Source organism: Rhinopithecus roxellana, chromosome 7 (assembly GCF_007565055.1).
Source record: "Rhinopithecus roxellana isolate Shanxi Qingling chromosome 7, ASM756505v1, whole genome shotgun sequence".
Classification (NCBI taxonomy): domain Eukaryota; kingdom Metazoa; phylum Chordata; class Mammalia; order Primates; family Cercopithecidae; genus Rhinopithecus; species Rhinopithecus roxellana.
Window position 1 is genome coordinate 96,416,533 of NC_044555.1, and position 14,655 is coordinate 96,431,187.

At 43.3% G+C, this 14,655-nt stretch overlaps 1 protein-coding gene across 1 annotated transcript in view; it reads right to left on the reverse strand.

Moving 5' to 3' along the window:
* The window catches only part of GUCY2F (guanylate cyclase 2F, retinal), a 112,479-nt gene that overhangs the window by 22,823 nt on the left and 75,001 nt on the right, over positions 1-14,655 (reverse strand). The window contains exons 10-12 of the mRNA XM_030934485.1: positions 10,345-10,501; positions 4,576-4,725; positions 1,308-1,456 (exon numbers count right to left, since the gene is read on the reverse strand). Coding sequence (XP_030790345.1) covers positions 1,308-1,456; positions 4,576-4,725; positions 10,345-10,501 — 456 coding nt within the window. The remainder of the gene's footprint in view (positions 1-1,307; positions 1,457-4,575; positions 4,726-10,344; positions 10,502-14,655) is intronic.

The following is a 14,655-nucleotide window of genomic DNA, read 5'->3' on the forward strand; positions in this document are numbered from 1 at the left end:
TGGTTCGCATCCGCAGGTTCATCAAAGTCCTGGGGATAACCTTGTAGCCAGTTTAGATCCTTTGGGCTCCCCCTATTGCCTAACCCAGGGAACCTCCCTCTCCTCCTCCTCCCACTTAAGTGTTATTAACTGCAGGAAGTTAGGAGGCTAGCCTTGTCATCAGACAGCCTAAACTTCCACTGAAGCATTTTAGTGAGGGCAGCTATAGCAATGTCTTGTTTGAAAGTCTCATGATGTACACTCCCCCTATCTATCACTGGCTTCTCTGCTGCCTTCTGAAATAACATCTCTAGCATCAACACAGGGGCAAATGCTCTTTCTCCTGCCTCATGGTAAGGTTTCAGAAATTTGACCTTCATGGTCCTTCGCCTTTTCCATACTATTGAACACCTGTTTGAGTGTCCTCAAGAAACTTAGCCGGGCTAATGGAGGCATTGTTAGCTGGGGACACGGATGACTTCATAAGCAGGGCCCCTCAGGCTTTCAATCCAACTCTTTCTTTCTTTCCGCCTCAGATACCTGCCACTCATAAAGCATCTCAGTGCTGTACTCCAGCCAGGCACAAAAGCCTCTCTGCCAGAGCTGACACAGCACTCATGGTGAGCACCCTCAGTTTTGGTGTCCTGTAATTTCAACAAAGCCTAAACTGCATGCTCCAACATTGGAATTGCACCTTAGTTTCCACAGCAGGGCTCACTCTGTCCTTTCCTTCACTCCCCTTTCAATCTCCACCTCTGGGGAAAGAATCGCCCTCTTTAGAAATTCAGTATCTTAAGGAGGAAGGTTATCACTTTTCATGTACCCCATTGCCTGGGAACTTAAGGAATTTCCTGCTTTTGCACGCCACATTTGCACTTTCTCTTTCTTCCATCTTGAACACCAGAGTTGAATACCAGAGTTGAATACCAGAGTTCTCTGGTATCCCCAAAGTAAACATGGCTCTGTGAGGAGCCCCATGTATTCCATGATACCCATCACCTAATAGTTTCAATGCCATTGCCTTACAAATGCCTAATGGTTCAATTCCATCTCTGAAAGGTTGATTAGGTCAGATTGCGGATGGTCTGGAACAGAAGTTCAGACACAGAAGAACACTAGAACCAATCTTTGGGCTCTTAGAGGATGTGCTGATGACACTCCAGCACCAAGAGCCTCAAAGTAGCCACTCCCAGGCTGTTTCTCCGAGAGGAGTGCCCTTACCCCTTGCAAGAGGTTCCTTCCACAATATGACAAGGACCAAGGAGTTAGCCTTGTGTAGGTTGACTTCAGGAAGGCTCCTGGGCAATGATAAGATTCAGAGTCCTTACCTGGTTAAATATTTCATCAAACGTTGGTCGTTGTTCTGCAGCCTCAGCCCAGCACTGCTTCATCAGCTGGAGACATTCTGGAGGGGCATGCTCAGGAGGAACTACTGGTCTGTACACGGGAGGAGGTTTCTTAAGTCTGTTTATGATTTCTGTCCAGATGCAAGAAGAGAAAAGTTTACAAATCATGGAGAAAAGGACCAAGATCTGGCAAAGATAACTGACTTTTAGCCAAGAAGCGGGGTAGGTTAGGAGTTAACACAGAAGGGCCATCTCCTTTGCTCTCTCCTTAGGTGACCTGAATATAGATTATATTTGAGGAAAAGCTGCATCAGGCAATGGGGGAGGAGTGAGAAATTAATCAGTTGGACTCTTGGTATCATTTAGGCGCAACTTTATTCTGCTTCTGCTAGGTTTTAGATACTGCCTATCTGATGTCAACTCTAATGCTCTAACTTCAGTGACCTGGCTCCCCTCACCCATCCCCAATCATCTAAGCCTTCCAATCCCCACAATAGACCCACTTAACTCTCCTTACCAGCCCAGGCCCAGCCCAGGTCCAGGTCTCTACCTTGTGTCTAGGCAAAGGGAATTAAGAACTGCAGTAAACAGTTCAAGGCCTCATCAAGATCCTCCTGGTTGATGTTCCATGAACTCCACTTCCAGTAGAATATTTCCTATATACCAGTAATGTGCTGAATACTTTGCATGCATTATTTCACTGGATTCTCACATACAAACAGGTGAGGTAGGCACTCTTATTTTAATTTTATAGCTAGGGAAACTGAGACATGAAGAGAGTAAGTAACTTACCCAAGGTCACATGGCTAGAAAGTGACAGAGTTTAAATTTGAACCCAGGCAATCTCAATCTGTTACACTGTCCTGCTTCCAAATGTCTCAGACTTTAACTGGGAATTCTTAGACTCCCTATTCAGACCCAACAGCCATTAGTGACAAAAGGTCTGGAGCAGTCACACTGATCTTTTTACAAAAAGAAAACTCCCTGGCAGAAGGAAAAAAAAATCGTTATCTCTCAATATCCCCAGCAACCCACACTGGGCCTCAAACTGATCTCTCTGCTTCCAACGTACCCTTCTCCAAACCTTTCCTAAAACCCAGATCTGGTCATGCCACTTTCTTGCTCAAAAGCCTTTTATGACTTCCCATCACCCACAGAGTAAAATCCAGGCTCTTGTCCTGACTATCTCTTCAGGCTCATTTCTCATCTTTAGTCCCCTCCCCACCACCTCCAATTCTAACTTTCTAACTGCCACATCAGGAACCAAGCTTTACTCGCCCCACCAGTGTGACCTTCCCATTCCTGAATTGGCTATAACACTCGAACAGTGCCGCTTTATCCCTGATATGAGCCCCTTGCCTCCATGAAAGAATTCCAGTTGTTGCCTCTGACTTCTTAGTTCCTTGTGACATCACACATTCTGTTCCTCTAACCCAGGTCAGGCTGTACCAGTAATGGTTTCTCCATTACAGCATCGTGCTCTCAGTACAACAGATTCCATGAGAATGTACTCCCTGAAACTTGACTGCCTCATCCATTCTCTGGCAGATGGAGTCTTTGTCCCTTTCTCAGAACACCATCAAGTTGAATGGGCCACCTCTCTGCTTAGGCACAGCATGATTCATGCACTTGAGGATCTCACAGTCCAATTGCAATAAACAGTGGCAAACAATATAAGTGCTCTAGCTGAGACAGGCACTTGTGAGTACAGAAAAGGCACCTGACCCACACTAAAGAAGTCAGAGAAGGTTTCCCAGAGAAGGTGACATGAGTTGGATGAGGCAAAGTTGGGAGGAGATGGGAAAATTCCACCTCCTAGTATGTGAAAAGGCACAGAGATGGGAGAGACCATGATACTTGCAGGGCCCTGCCAGTCATGGAGAGACTATGATACTTTCAGGGCCCTGCCAGTCATGTGGTTTAGCTGGGATATAGAGGGTGACAGAAGATAAGCCTCGAGAGGTAGCTAGGGACCAGATTGTGAAAGGCCTTGTATGTCATGGGAGGAGTCGCACCTTCACTTAACAAGTGATGAGGAACTGTTGGAGGGCTTTAAGTAGAGGAATGATGTGGAACCCTGAGTGGGACACAGCCTAGCTAAGTGGTTTTAGTTTTTCTTTCTTTTTCATTTTTAAAAGATTTTATTCTGAAAAAAATTAAACTTCCAGAAAAGTTTTAAAAATAGTACAATTTCCTGTACACCTTCACTCAGCTTCCCCTATTGTTAATAACTTACAGAACCATAGAACAAAGGAAATTAACATTTGTACAATAATATTACTAAGGTTCTTATTTGAATTTCATCAGTTTTCCCTTAATGTCCTTTTTCTGTTCCTCAATCCAATTCAAGATCCCATATTGCATGTAATTATTGTCTTTGTCTCTTTCGGTCTGTGATAGTTCGTCATTCTTTTCCTGTCTTTCCATTCTTTCCTGTCTTAGATACTTTGGATTAGTCCTAGCCAGTTATTTTGTAGAATGTCAGCTGGGGTTTGTCTAAAGTTTTCTCATTATTAGACTGAGGTTATGTATTTTTTTTTTTTTTTTGTCAAGAATAACACCAAGGTGACATTGTGCCCTTCTTAGTGTATCATGTCAATGGGTATATGACATGGGTGTGCTGTATTACTGGTAATAGCTTATTATTGGTAATCTTGATCGCTTGCTTAAGGTGGTGTCTACAGGATCCTCTACTTGTAAACTCTATTTTTTCCATTTGCAATTTGTAAGTATCTTGTGGGTTCATACTTTGAGAATATACAGATATCCTGTTTCCCCTCAAAGTTTTGTCTACTGATTTTGTCATTATTGATGGATATTGCCTAATAGCCAAGTGTCTTGGTGAGAGGTTAGGATGGAAGCCTGGGGCATGTCACAGGGAAACAGTGGTAAGGCCTTGACATCCAGAAGCATCATGAGGGATACTAAAATACTTAGCAGGAAGTGTCTCAAAGGAGTAGAGGGGACTGTGAAATTTAAAAAAAAAAAAAGAAAAAAGGGTTGGGATCAGTCCTGTAGGCCCTTGGCTTATGTCACAGTCTGAAAAAAGACCAGCTTCTTGGGTGGGGGAATTTCTTCCAGATGCCTAAAGCTGTCTGGCTATAAGTCCCACCTGTACATAACTTGAGCTGCTTGCAGACTATCAGGCTGTTAGCACTAACACTCTTCTGGAAAATCACGACAGCCTGAGTTGGTCTGATGATCTTGGCCATGGTGGATCCCTGGGGCCCTTTTCTCACCTCCCGCTTACCTTGAGCAGGCAGATCCATCATGCAGAATGGGGTACCCCGGACCATCACTTCTTGCATGATGATGGCAAAGCTGTAGACGTCTCCTGCAAAAGAACCTAACCTGCCGCCTCTTGGGGCTCTCAACAGTTCAGGGGCAGTCCACAGGAGCTCTAAAAAGAAAGCATTGTGTAATGAATGCAGGGAGGATTAACTGACAACATCTGCAATGCCCTCAAGGGCTCAGAGGGTACTGTTTTATTGACTGCCTTATATTTTTATTAGACAGACTGCCATGCTAGTGCCCCCCATCCCCCCAGGTCTGAATCTATTCTTCTAAGGAATTATGAACAGAGAAAACATACTACTCTCTCCACCCCAGAACCATGCAGGCAGACACAGCAGCAATGTGGGAAAGGACGCAGAAGCTAAAAGTATAGAAATTCTCTGGTGCTTGCTTTCTTGAGTCTGCAAGTAGCAGTTGGCAGGTTTCCAGGGAAAGGCAAGTGTGCTACCACACTGGTTGCCATGGATTTGCTGTTTGCTGAGATCTATATGTGTCTGGTAATTTGATTGTGCTGGGGCTAAGAGATTCACAAGTTGCTTTCTCTAGGTCTCCTCTAAAAGGATTAGAGGAACACCAACCTTCCTGTTCCTTGCAGTGCAAAAAGGTGCAACAATTCCTTCAACTCAGTTCTGCAAATATTTATTGACGGTCTACTATGTACCACACACTGTGCTAGGTGCAGAGGTGGTGCCAGAGATGAATCAAACTTGAGGAGTTCACAGACCAGTAGGAAACACAGACATATGCACCCCTAACTGCAATAAAAGAGAGGGAATGATGAGGGCCACTCTATAGTAAAGGGAAATGAATCCAGTAAAGGTCAAAGTCAAACACCCATCGTGTGCTCTGCTTCATTTCAGGCCCCATTAGGGACAAAAGACTATTTCTGCATTCAGAGTTTATGGCAGTGAGAATGTCAGAAATTTTTCTGGGGGGGGCACTGTAAGCAATATACAAAGAAATATAATTTAACAATAGAAATACAGTACTCAAAAGCTGGAAGAAGAGTGTTTTAGATTGAATTATATAAAGTTACCATTTCTGTGAATCAAAAACAGTTAGATATCGGCAATTTCATCAGGTCCAAACTAATAAAAAAAAAAAAACTGAGCTGAGCAAATTAATCCAGGAAGACTTCCTGGAAAAGTTAAATTTTAAATGTGCTTGTTAGGAAGGTCAAGGATGCAACTTTCTGGAGCTGAGAAGGTAAGGGCTTTTCAGGGAGAAAGAACAGCATGTGCAAAAGAACAAGAGGCAGAACGGAGCAAATTGCGGCGGGGGGGCGGGGTGGTGGTAAGCAGATTAGCTTGGCTGAAGAGAAGCACTCTGTTAAGGAATAATGAGAAATGAGAAGTGGGGTTGATGAAGTGGGGGAGGGCGGGTGGCTGGAAGAATGGCAGCAGAAGGTGAGAGGGCCTGAGAGCCAAATGAAGGCATTTGGAGTGAATACAAAAGGCAGTAGGGGTGCTGGAGCTGGAGAGGGATTTGATGAAAGCCCTATTGGGGAAGATTAATCTGGCAACATGCACAAGCTGGATTGAAGGAGAGAGGCTGGAATCAGGGAGACCAGCTAGGAAGTCATTGCAGTAAGAGCAGGTAGTGAGGTGAGAGGGGCCTAAATGGGGGTGGGGGTAGCAGCAGCAACACAGGGAACCAGAAACATTGGAAGGCTACAATGGAGAAAGCAGTGACAGGGCTAAGGATAGGCTCCCTGTGCCTTGAGAATGAGAGGGAGTTGGAGTAAACAACAAGGTGACATCTAGATAGTGAGGCTGGAGACAAATGTCTGCTAAGAGTGAGGGTATCGGGGGAAAGTAATGGCTAACTTTTCATCTTGTTAAATTTTGGGTATTGGGAAGAGAGTCCAAGAAACAAAGTACTATGAAATAGGAAGAAGGGTAAAAGGTGAGATACTATTTTTGGTTTGTTAGCAAAACCCAGAAAAGAGAAATCCACCATGGAAATTCTTATTTTCAGCCAATCCTGATCAAAATGGTGAAATAAGAAATTCCAGCTTCACCACCAATCATGCACTCATCTTCTCTCTTTGCTCTTCAAGCCTCCCCAGCCTTTGTCCCCCAACCAGGCCCTCCTGAGCTTCCACCCACCATCCACTACTCACCTACACCCATGAAAGTCTCCAACACACTCACTATAGTGATTTTGCCCCTATGTCTCCCTGCCTAGGAAGATTTATATTTACAAATCAAACGGAAAACAATGAATGATACTTTAATGACTGAATGTCAAAGGAATACATTTATAGTCGTGGGATTTTAGGCACCACGGTTTTGGAGAGGAGTGCAAGGGTGAATATTTGAGAGCAAGAAAAATGGCATGTGGCTGTTTCTTTTTGACATCCTTTCTCCCTGCACATTTAAAAGCACAAGATGGAAAAAGAGGGCAAAACTCTCTGGTAAAAGCTGGGTGATTAAATACAATCATTACCAAATAGTATTTCCAAAGAGCACTTACATGTATGTTGTTAATGGCTATAATGAGGCTTTTCTGCACTATACTTACATAATTGAGAGTGGACAGTAATGAATACACTTACAACCCACCCCTATTTCCTCATCTCCACTCCAGAACCAAGTAAGAGCCACTAACTACCATTAGAGTTGAACTCTCGGGAAAACTAGAGAAATTACTTTGGCTTGTTTTTTATCTGCTGGAGCCAGTATTAACTCTGACCTTTGCTAGGGTGATAGAATTGACTTTGGAGAGCTACTGCGGTATAGTATAAAAGAACACAGAACTGGAAATCTAGAGACCTGAGTTCAAAATCTTAGCTTGGCCACTAAGTAGCTTACCTTTCTGAACCTTGGCTTCCCTATCTATAAAATGGAAGTTGAGTCAGATGACATCCAATGGCCTTTCAATTATAAGATTCTTTTAGCCTCATCATCTAAGGTAGGGAGACAAGTTCCTTTATTTCATTTTATTTTGTTCTTTTGTTGATTCAACAAATATTCTGTCAGGAACTATGAAAGGCACTGAGAGAGGCAAACCTGTTTCCTGCCCCCACAGAGCTTGTAGTTTGGGTGGGGGGAGAGAAGGCTAATTGAATGAGTAATGCTAATGGACTATGGTATCACAACAAAGTTCAGGGCCCTAAAGGATCATAAAGAGGGCAACCTAGCCCAGCATAGGGGTCATGGAAAGCCTCTTGAGGCAGTGGTACTTAAGTTGAATGCTGAAGAAGGAGTAGAATTTGGCCAGACCCAGAAGAGTAGATGAAAGAGTGGGAAGAGAAGAGTGTCCCAGGCAGAGGACACAGCTTGTGTGGAGATTTGGTAGTAAGAGACAGCCTGGTGTAAATAAACAACTAGAAGGAGTTCAGCATGACCAGAGCATAAAGACAGAGGGGGAGTGGTTAGCATGGGAGGTCAGCAAGTTCCAGGCCATGCAGGGCTCAGCTCGTTAGCCATGTAAAGGAATTTGAACTTTATCCTCAGAGCAATGGAAAGCCATTCAATAGATTTAGGCACAGCTGTAACATGATCAGATTTGTGGTTTAGAAAGCTCCTTCTGGCTGCAGTGTGTGAAGAATGGACTGACCATCCATACTGCCACTGCAATTTGGAGAATGGAGTAAAATGATAAGAGGGAGAGACAGAGACAGAGACAGACAGACATAGTGCCCTCAAAAGCACAAAACCAGAAAAGAGAGTCCTGCAGCTATCCTTTACCCACCTTAAGACTAGATTTTCTTAAGTTTCAAAGCTGCCAATCTGGAAATTAAACGGAACTCTGAGAAGCTAGGCATTGTTGTTTCTTTGTTTGTTTGTTTTTGAGACAGAGTCTCATTCTGTCACCCAGGCTGGAGTGCAGTGGCACAGTCTTGGCTCACTGCAACCTCCACCTCCCGGGCTCAAGCGATTCTCCTTCCTTAGCCTCCCAAGTAGCTGGGATAACAGACGCGCGCCACCATGCCTGGCTAATTTTTGTATTTTTAGTAGAGATGGGGTTTCACCAAGCTGGCCAGGCTGGTCTCAAACTCCTGACCTCATGATCTGCCCGCCTCGGCCTCCCAAGGTATTGTGTTTTATAGAGAATTGATTTTGACAGAATGCTAAGTACTTGCCATGTCTACAGGATAGGGGTCAGACTTCAGAAAATCTGAATTTGAAGTCCTAGAACTGCTGCTAAGTCACTGCAGGTTTGGAGGAAATCATGAGTTTCAATTGTCTCATCTGTAAAAGGAGGGAATTGGACTAGACGACTCCCTAAATTTAATAACCCACAAGTCTTATAAAGAGCAAAGATGATACCACCAATGACTGGATTCTCTGTCTATGCACGTGTGTCTCCCTCTCTGTGTGTCTTTCATTCTTCTTTTCTTTTACGTAGTAAAGTCAGCAGTTTAAAAACTTATGCCAAAGATAATTTTAAGAACATGGATATATGATGTGGTTTTGCAGCTCTCTCTCTCTCTCTCTCTGTCTTTTTTGGGCTGTTTGCTTTTCTGTCTTTTTGTGTCACTATCTCTCTTCTTTATGCTTGCAATATTGGTTAAAACATTTAATGCCCACATTTCCTATATGTATTTCATCATGTTTGTTCTCTTTCTTTTTTCCTCTTTCTCTCTCTCATCTATCTGCTCATTCCTCCCCGGTTCTCACCCACCCACCCCCCATCTCAGATTTCTCCTATTTCTTTGATCTGTTATGACTCCTACAGGCATTGTTTAGTGCTACCATTGGTGCACTAGACAGAAGACAAAAACACAAAATGGACATTGTTAGTGTGAAAATTGATGATATGAACTGGAGTTATCTTATTACATCCAATTAAATTGGAGTCCAGAGACCACAGGAGAAAAAGAAAAGCACTTGGGGTACAAGTGCCTGCCCAGGGATAATCTTGCAAGCCAGATGTCGAAATGACCTTCTATAATCTTAACATCAGTTTTACTTAGTAGCTGATGAAACAAACTGCCATGACTCTAAGACTAGTTTTACCGACAGCCATCACTTACCAATCGGAGCTTTCCTGCTCCCCAAAACTTTGGTAGTGCCAATGAGTTTTCTTTAAAAAACATATATAACATTTCTCTTTCCAATAGAACCCCCAACTTTTCTGTGTTCTTTGGACATACCAAGGACCACCCTGGTCTATGTGCATGCCACAAATTGAAATACTGTTTTCCCAAATAAAATGTTTCATTTAAAGATTTGTCTCTATATTTTTATTTGACTTTGAGACAGGCATGGCTACTTATTTGCTAGAAGGCCACAGTTCTGCCTGAAGCCTTCCCACATAACCCACGAGCATTTATTTGCTGAGAGATCACTCCTCAATTCTTCCTCTCTGACAGAGACAGTGCTGGTATGCTCTAGCGACATCCCGTTCTAAAATGTACTTTGTGGGGGTCCAGCTTCCAAATTACCCTCCATTCAACTTGACAAGTATTTATTGAGTACCTACTGTGTGCCTAGTGCTCAGCAAGTTTTTCCAGGGACTGCTGGGGTCTCCAAACAATACAGCCTAATCCTGCCACAGCAGGAACCGAACATTATTACACTGGCTCTGTTCAGAAAGCTAGGCTGGGCCGAAGTTACAGCGGGCCTACTTCATTCAAGTCCCTTGGCTTGGAAATGAGTCTGGATTTTCAACAAAAGTGGAGAGTTGAAATCAGCCTGAGGCTTTAATTCAGTGCATATTTTCATTTGAACTTTGGAGTTACCTCGTGTGCATCAGAAGGGTACAATTCATCGCTTACCTTCCACACAAGATTCCCCTTCAGAGAGTCTCAGCATTTCTAAGATGTCGTTAAAGCCATAATCTGTCACTTTTAGTACAAAACGCCCATCTACCACACAGTTTCGAGACTTTAGCCTCCCATGAACAAACTCTCTGTGGTGTAAGTACTTCATGCCCTGTAGATGACATAACAGGATTTATTTAGCAACTCATTTAACTATTTTGTGCTTTTAACACCAATTTCTGAGATTGTTAATGGCATGAGCTATTATGATCCAGAACTCAGCTTTTTTCTCTTCTATGCAGGCAAAGTAAACCTTTGACAACATGAGTCAGTTTTCAGATCCCTTGTAGCTCTAAAATTTTATGTTTTGGTGAAGAATGTTATCTTGTGTGTGCAGAGAATTACGTGTTACTAGGAGACTTATTAACATTTCAGATACAGAATAGATCCATATACATATAATTGCCAGGAATTTGGAGAATTTCCCCCAGAAGTTCTAACCCACTCTCACCCATTATTGGCAAGAATGGAAACTGGGACAAACTTGTACATGGGCAGTTTGGCAATAGCTATCAAAATTTAAACGATGTGTACCCTATGATCCAGGGGTCCTACCTCTCCTCCAGAGAAATGTTTGCATGTATACACAAAGAGACAAAGATGAGACTGCTTGTTGTAGCTTTGCTTTTATAATAGTATATAATTAGAAATGCACTAAATATCAATAAGGGACTGGCTAGAGTGTGATACATTCACACTAGGGAATATTCTGCAGCACTTAAAAAGAATAAGATAGACCTGTATGTAACTGACATAGAAACAACTCTAAGCCATAAAGTAAGTGAAATATAGTAATTGCAGAACTATGTGAGAGCATGTATATTTAACAAACAAAAAAGTCATCTATAATGCTATAATGCATATAAATACACATGAAATTAATTACAAGGTGGTTGCCAAATTGTTAGCAGTAGTTAACTTTGAGGGGGAGTATGAAGAAAGAGGGTTGAGTAAATGTGAGTATTTTTCCAATATATATCATTTGAGTTTTACACTTAATATATTACTTTTGTAGTTAAAAACAGGCAACCAGAAAGAAGAAAGCTGTCTAGTACTGATCTCTGCACCTGCTTGGCAACCTTCATAAGGTGTTCAAATGTGACCAGGACTCTCATTCAGATGGATTTATTCATTCTGCATATACATACATTTATATTCTAGTCCAGTCATTTCAGAACTTTGTTTGCTAAAAGTCCTTTTAAGTATCTGGCTCTTTTGCAGTGTGACACCCCTTTGTACTTGGAATTCTTTTCACCCTGTGCCCTTGGATAGTCTGCACTCTTCAGTACTTCTGAGTAGAGTCTACAGTGGGCAAGATTCCCCCCATGTTGTCTAACGGTTGCTTCTCATTTATCATGGCCTTGAGAGGATTGTCATTTAGAGGCTCCTCCCTTAACTCACTGGGCTTAGCTTACAGTGTGAGCAGAAAAAGTACTAGAATAAGAATCAGGAGATTTGGATTTTATTATTAGCTCCACCACCTAATAGTTGGCTGAGAAACATTTATTGAGTACCTACTATATGTGCCAGACACTCTATAACAACGTGTACCTCATTTAGCCTCCCTGAGTCTCTGTAAAAGGAGGCTAATCACACCTATCTTAAAGGGAATTGGCATGAGAGAATGTCTTTCCCTTTCAAGGCCCTGAAAAAGGATTAGGCTAGCAGAAAAAGGTCAAGACTATGATCAATATGCAAGAAGCCCAAAAAGTCATTGATTATGCAGATCAGCCCTGTAAAAAATGCACGTATACACAATTTGCATATTATTCTGTGGCATTCATGGGATCCCCAAAAACTCCTCCATGGGACTCCTCTATGAACCCTACCTTGGCTGTCAGGAGTCTTTGGCTCAGAGAATAAAGGTGATCCCTGATAGATCCACTGGTCTTTTGGTTTTCCAGTGGCACTGAGTTCCACATACAAAGCCATGGTGTGTAAAGACCTGTCACCTAGTTCTAGACTGAGCCACCATTTAGAAGGGTGAAAACTAGGAGGTAGAGCTAAGTAGCACCAAATAATCTGGGAATGAGCACTTTCTCACATCCACAAAGCAGAGAACTTGGATGAAAGAAAGGACGGCTTAAGGCAGAAGAGTGCTCAATGACAACAGGAAGTAAAGAAAAATCTGGACCTCAAATTGGGGAGAGGACAGGCAAACCTTTTCTGTATCTGTATCATATAACAGATACGGACAAAAGAACTGTGAGAAGGGTGGTGGGGGCAAAACTTGGGAAGGAAAGTGATATGGTTTCACTGGGTCCCCACCCATATCTCAACTTGAATTGTATCTTCCAGAATTCCCATGCATTGTGGGAGGGATACAGGGGAATGTAATTGAATCGTGGGGGCTGGTCTTTTCCATGCTATTCTCATGATAGTGAATAAGTCTCATGAGATCTGATGAGTTTATCAAAGGTTTCCACTTTTGCTTCTTCCTCATTTTCTCTTCCTGCTGCCATGTAAGAAGTGCCTTTTGCCTCCCATCAAGAACCTGAGGCCTCCACAGCCATGTGCAACTGTAAGTCCAATTAAAACTCTTTTTATTCCCAATCTTGGGTATGTCTTTATCAGTAGCATGAAAATGGACTAATATAGTAAGTTGGTACTGGGAGTGGGGCATTGCTGAAAAGATACTCGAAAATGTGGAAGCGACTTTGGAACTAGGTAACAGCCAGAGGTTGGAACAGTTTGGAGGGCTCAGAAGAAGACAGGAAAATTTGGGAAAGTTTGGACCCTCCTAGAGACCTGTTGAATGGCTTTGACAAAAATGCTGATAGTGAGATGAACAATAAGGTCCAGGCTGAGGTAGTCTCAGATGGAGATGAGTAATTTGTTGGGAACCGGAACAAAGCTGACTCTTTTTATGTTTTAGCAAAGATACTGGTGGCATTTTGCCCCTGCCCTAGAGATTTGTGGAACTTTGAACTTGAGAGAGATGATTTAGGTTATCTGGAAGAAGAAATTTCTAAGCAGCAAAGCATTCAAAAGGTGACTTGGGTGCTGTTAAAAGCATTCTGTTTTAAAAGGGAAACACAGCATAAAAGTTTAGAAAATTTGCAGCCTGACAATGCAGTAGAAAAGCAAAACCTATTTTTTGAGGAGAAATTCAGGCTGGCTGCAGAAATCTGCACGAGTAGCAAGGAACCTAATGTTAATCCACAAGACCATGGGGAACATGTCTCCAGGCCACATCACAGACCTTCATGGCAGCCCCTCCCATCACAGACCTGTAGGCCCAGGAGGAAAAAGTGGTTTTGTGGGCTAGGCCCAGGGTCCCCATGCTGTGTGCAGCCTAGGGACTTGGTTCCCTGTGTCCCAGCTGCTCCAGCCATGGCTGAAAGGGGCTGACATAAAGCTTGGGCTGTGGCTTCAGAGGGCAGAAGCCCCAAGCCTTGGCAACTTCCATGTGGTGTGGAGCCTGCAGGTGCACAGAAGTCAGGAACTGAGGTTTGGGAACCTCCGCCTAGATTTCAGAAGATGTATGCGAATGCCTGGATGCCCAGGCAAAAGTTTGCTGCAGGAGCAGGACCCTCATGGAGAACCTGCTAGGGCACTGTGGAAGGGAAATGTGGGGTCAGAGCCCCCACAAAGTGTTCCTACTGGGGCACTGCCTAGTGGAGCTATGAGAAGAGGGCCACCATCTTCCAGACCCCAGAATGGTAGATCCACCGACAGCTTGCACTGTACACCTGGAAAAGCTACAGACACTCAATGCCAGCCCATGAAAGCAGCCAGAAGGGAGGCTGTACCCTGCAAAGCCACAGGGGCAGAGCTGCCCAAGACCATGGAAACCCACCTCTTGCATCAGCGTGACCTGGATGTGAGACCTGAAGTCAAAGCAGATCATTTTGGAGCTTTAAAATTTGACTGCCCCACTGGATTTCGGACTTGCATGGGCCCTGTAACCCCTTGGTATTGGCCAATTTTTCCCATTTAGAACAGCTGTATTTACCTAATACCTGTACCCCCATTGTATCTAGGAAGTAACGAGCTTGCTTTTGATTTTGCAGGCTCATAGGCAGAAGGGACTTGCCTTGTCTCAGATGAGACTTTGGACTGTAGACTTTTGGGTTAATGCTGAAATGAGTTAAGACTTTGGGGGACTATCGGGAAGGCATGATTGGTTTTGAAATGTGAGGACATGAGATTTGGAGGGGCCAGGGGTGGAGTGATGTGGTTTGGCTGTGTCCCCACCCAAATCTCAACTCGAATTGTATCTCCCAGAATTCCCACATGTTGTGAGAGAGACCCACGGGGAGGTAG